The sequence below is a fragment of the Lolium rigidum genome, chromosome 7 (genome assembly GCF_022539505.1).
Source record: "Lolium rigidum isolate FL_2022 chromosome 7, APGP_CSIRO_Lrig_0.1, whole genome shotgun sequence".
NCBI classification, from domain to species: Eukaryota; Viridiplantae; Streptophyta; class Magnoliopsida; order Poales; family Poaceae; genus Lolium; species Lolium rigidum.
This window is the reverse complement of record NC_061514.1, coordinates 294,524,761-294,528,778: the sequence shown is the minus strand read 5'-3', so window position 1 is coordinate 294,528,778 and position 4,018 is coordinate 294,524,761. Positions and strand designations below refer to the sequence as shown.

General features: G+C 46.3%; 1 protein-coding gene across 1 annotated transcript; it reads left to right on the top strand.

The window, feature by feature from the left end:
• Positions 1-2,718: 2,718 nt before the first annotated feature.
• LOC124674117 (protein LURP-one-related 11-like) lies at positions 2,719-3,480 on the top strand. The gene is made up of 2 exons (XM_047210151.1): positions 2,719-2,961; positions 3,100-3,480. Exons 1-2 carry the CDS (start codon positions 2,719-2,721, stop codon positions 3,478-3,480), a joined length of 624 nt encoding a protein of 207 aa, XP_047066107.1.
• Positions 3,481-4,018: the final 538 nt, after the last annotated feature.

The following is a 4,018-nucleotide window of genomic DNA, read 5'->3' as shown; positions in this document are numbered from 1 at the left end:
AGTGCCCACTTACATATGAAAAATGATGTTATTTATGTACTGAGAGTTCGTTTGTATTACACACGATCGCTCAAGCTTGCAATGCCGGCAAAAAGACCATGACCAGATCATTCTCCAAGGGGGCATTGCTAAACGATGCCTGATATGGTAGCAAGGCTACATCTGAACTTGGTGCTTCCTAACAAATATCTGAAAGTTAGTAAAATGCTCACTGTACTTTTCTTTAGTTGTCACTACTTGCTGATGCATACTGTTATCCGTTATAATTTCTGGCTGCATGTTCTTTTGGACTGATTTTGCAGTATTCATGGTTAATTCATCATGACTGTATTGTATTTGATGATGTTAGTGATGCCAACACTTTGTTGAAGCCTGTGACTCTCATGCCCCTGGAAGTGACCTTCAACCTATCTACGCAGCAATAGTAAGTGCCATCCTATTTTTCCGATCATTCTGGATGCTGCTCTTATTTGAAATAGGTGAATGGCTGGATTGCTGATTATTTTTTACGGTGTTTGCAGGCATGAGGATGTCCTTGCTACCGTAACAGCGCATCCACTACCTGATGATGACGACGCTCTGATCGAGTAGAGAGATCATAAGTTGATTTTGCTCTGTACAAGAGTTTTCTACTTTTAGGTGAAAGGCTTTATATTCAGGCTGGAATGCTTTCCTTGGATCAAGAACTATTGTGTGACATTGATCTACATTGATCTACATTGATCTACATCTTCGCCATGGATTTCTTGGCCACATTGATATGTTACTTAGTGGTTCATTAGTATTATTATGCATCCCAGCTTACTATGGATCGTATATATCTATCTTTGCATGTCTATCTTGTGATCCTGAGCTGTTAGTGTAATTTTAGAGCTCTGGGCTGCTATCGAATTTTGACTATCAGATTTGGTCCTCTAAGGTACCGAGCTAATAGCATATTATCATTTTCTCACCTTTTTCTCATCGTTGTTGTACAAACTGCAAACTGAAGTGAACTTCACGGGATCGTGCGCCAAGGCGCACATCTAAATCTAGTACCAGTATACCACCCCTGCCCATCCTGCTTGTTGCCCCTGGCTAGTGGTGTTATGAAGAGTGCTGAAAAGATGTGAGAGAGGCGCGGTCCTGTGGGTAGGTTCAGAGCGTGTAACTAGAGACAAATGCAAGGCAAACTAGGAATGATATGTCGCCCCACGAAACTTGCGTTTTCTCCTATGTCCTGAATTAATAGAATTTGCTTGGCCAAATTATATGCCTTGCCTCCTATGTCTGAAACTTCGACTCATATCATTGTCCATTATCACTACAAAATTAATAGGGTATATATGGTCCATGATTGAGACTTTGGTGAGGATCTCGAATCTCAACCAAAACTGGTTGGTTGGCGGTGGGGCGATTTCTGTGGATGATTGGTGGCTTCGTGGGAAACATAAATCTTCAAAGCAAGGCTTTGAATTCTTACTCTTGTTGGTAATGTATTGAAATTATGCATCGAAGGAGAAAGCATCGATCGAAGGAGAAAGGAACAACATTCGATAAACATTGTTCCTAGTCTCGGTGACATGATATATCTTTTTATTTAACAGAAGTGACATGATATATCTAGGCACTAGTAAACGTATATTACGCCCTTGCATCCTTATTGTCATACCATTTGAACATGTGAATCATGGAGGCATCGTCATGTAGAAGAATGGAAGCCAGGTATTTAGCAGGTGGCTGAAGGCTAAACGCCTAAACCCCCATCTAAAAAACCCTTTCGTTCTCCAAATTTGACACGCTAATCCCTGAAAGTTTATGGCACTAACGTCACATGCATGTCCTTGCTCTGGGCACCGCCCCTGATTTTCTTTATAGGTAACTAATGGCGACACTCTTTCTATCCTCAGCATCGCACATGACCGGAAAACCAAAACTGATCATGGGTGCATATGCACCTGGTATGTATAAAACATATTTCAAAAAGTAAAAAAAATTAGGAAAAAAATTTAGCATGTAGAGGGACATGTTCTATGTGTACACATAAAGTTTCACGTAAAACCAACAATTTTTGTACCATGTGTAAAAAAGACAAATAATGCCTCGAGAAATAGACTATTTTAACACCAAAAATTTGTCTTTTTAGTACAGGGCACAAAACATATCGGGTTTTTCTGAAACAACTTTGTGAACATGTAACATGTCAAGGTATACACGAGGCATTTTTGTTTTTATTTTTTTAACATTTGGAAATATGTTTAATATGCATTTCAAATAAAGGGTGCATATGCACCCGGGTGCAGAAACACCCTGTCCATGACATGACCCCATATTTAGCTATGTTAATAGCATTGTCACTTTCTCCGCCCATCATCCTCATATAACAAACTGCAGGGAGCTCACGAACTTGAACATGCATTGACTACCACCTAATTGCCGCGCCAACTTGATAAGCATGGCATAATTGTGTCTGATTAACTAGTAGTAGCCCCCAAAAGAGCATCATCCCGATTTGTCCACCTCCGTTCCATATAGTTTAGACGAAGAAGCAACCACGTCAGCCTGCACTTTGTACTTTTTGTACTTCGCACTTTTCTTCTCCATCCTCTCTCTCTATATTAGCACACGCCACCAAGCCCTAGCTTAACCAGATCACGCAATTATACATCCACAGCCCATTTACAGAGAGCAGGCATAGTAGTGTGGAAACAGCCATAGCTAGAAGTTGATTCAGATCAGATGGCGAGGATTCACTCTTCACCGTTGGTATGCTCGTCGTCGCCGGCGGCCGTGTGCAGGAGCGAGAAGAGGAAGGTGTTCACCCTGTGGCTGAAGTCGCTGGTGCTCAACGGGCGGGGCTGCACCGTGTACGACTCCGACGGCCTAATCGTCTACCGCGTCGACAACTACGACTCCAGGTGCAGAGACAACATCTGCCTCATGGACCTCCGCGGCAACATCGTCGTGAACATACTCAAAAAGGTGCGTGGCCCAGCTAAATGCATCTCTCTTCCATTAATAGTAATCTTAAGAAAATGAAGCTAAAAGTTTCTGTAGGCTCATGTTTAATTTCTTTTGTTCATGCAAACTGATCATGGCGTAATTTGATCGTGGGTGCAGAAGCTCGCGTTCGGCAAGTGGGAAGGGTTCAAGTGGAGCGGCCGGAAGCAGGACCAGAGGGCGTGGTTCAAGGTGGCGCGGCCGTGCTTCCAACGGAGCCGCCGCCCGTCGTCGTCGCCGTGCGAGTTCGAGAGCGACGCCGGCCGCGCCATGCGGTACAGGATCGATGACGACGGCGGGTGCCGCGCCGGGAAGCGGGCGTGCTGCAGGATCGTCGACGCCGGCACCGGGCTGGTGGTCGCGGAGGTGAAGAGGAAGGTGACGGCGGGCGGGGTGGCGCTGGGGGAGGACGTGCTCGCCCTGGTGGTGGAGCCCGACGTGGACCACTCGCTCATCATGGGGCTGGTGCTCGTCTACGGCCTCATGAATCACACCATGTGAAGACAGAAAAAACACTTTCTTCGTGCGAGTTATCGTTATAGATGGGACTTGGTTCCTGTTTATCCAATGGATAGGTTAACCTAACCTAAAAAAGAGACCGATGGGCCTATGGGTTAACCGTAATATGCAAATGGTTTTTTAGGTTCAATTCCCTTCTACCTTTGGTTAACCGCTACTCCAGCCGGCCCATGGCTCCCGACTCCCGAGCGCCGCCTCCGACGAGCTGCTCTCGTTAGCTTTCCGCACGACTGCCGTCGCCGCCTCCTAGCCGCAGTATCGGACCAATCGCCGCTGCTGCATCTGCTCCGCCGCCCCACGGTCCCGCCTCGCCGCCTCCCTTGATCAAGGACCCACTCCTCGCCGCACCATGGTTTGCCTCTTCCTGACTGCAGACTAGTTCTGCTCCCTCTGCATGTTCCCTGACGCCCAAGTCTCGGCTGGCTAGTTCTATTCCTCTCACGGCTCGATGCGGGTCGCCATCTTGGTCGCCGTAGGCAACGTCAATGATCCCGCCATGGTTTTCTTGGAGCATCGAAGC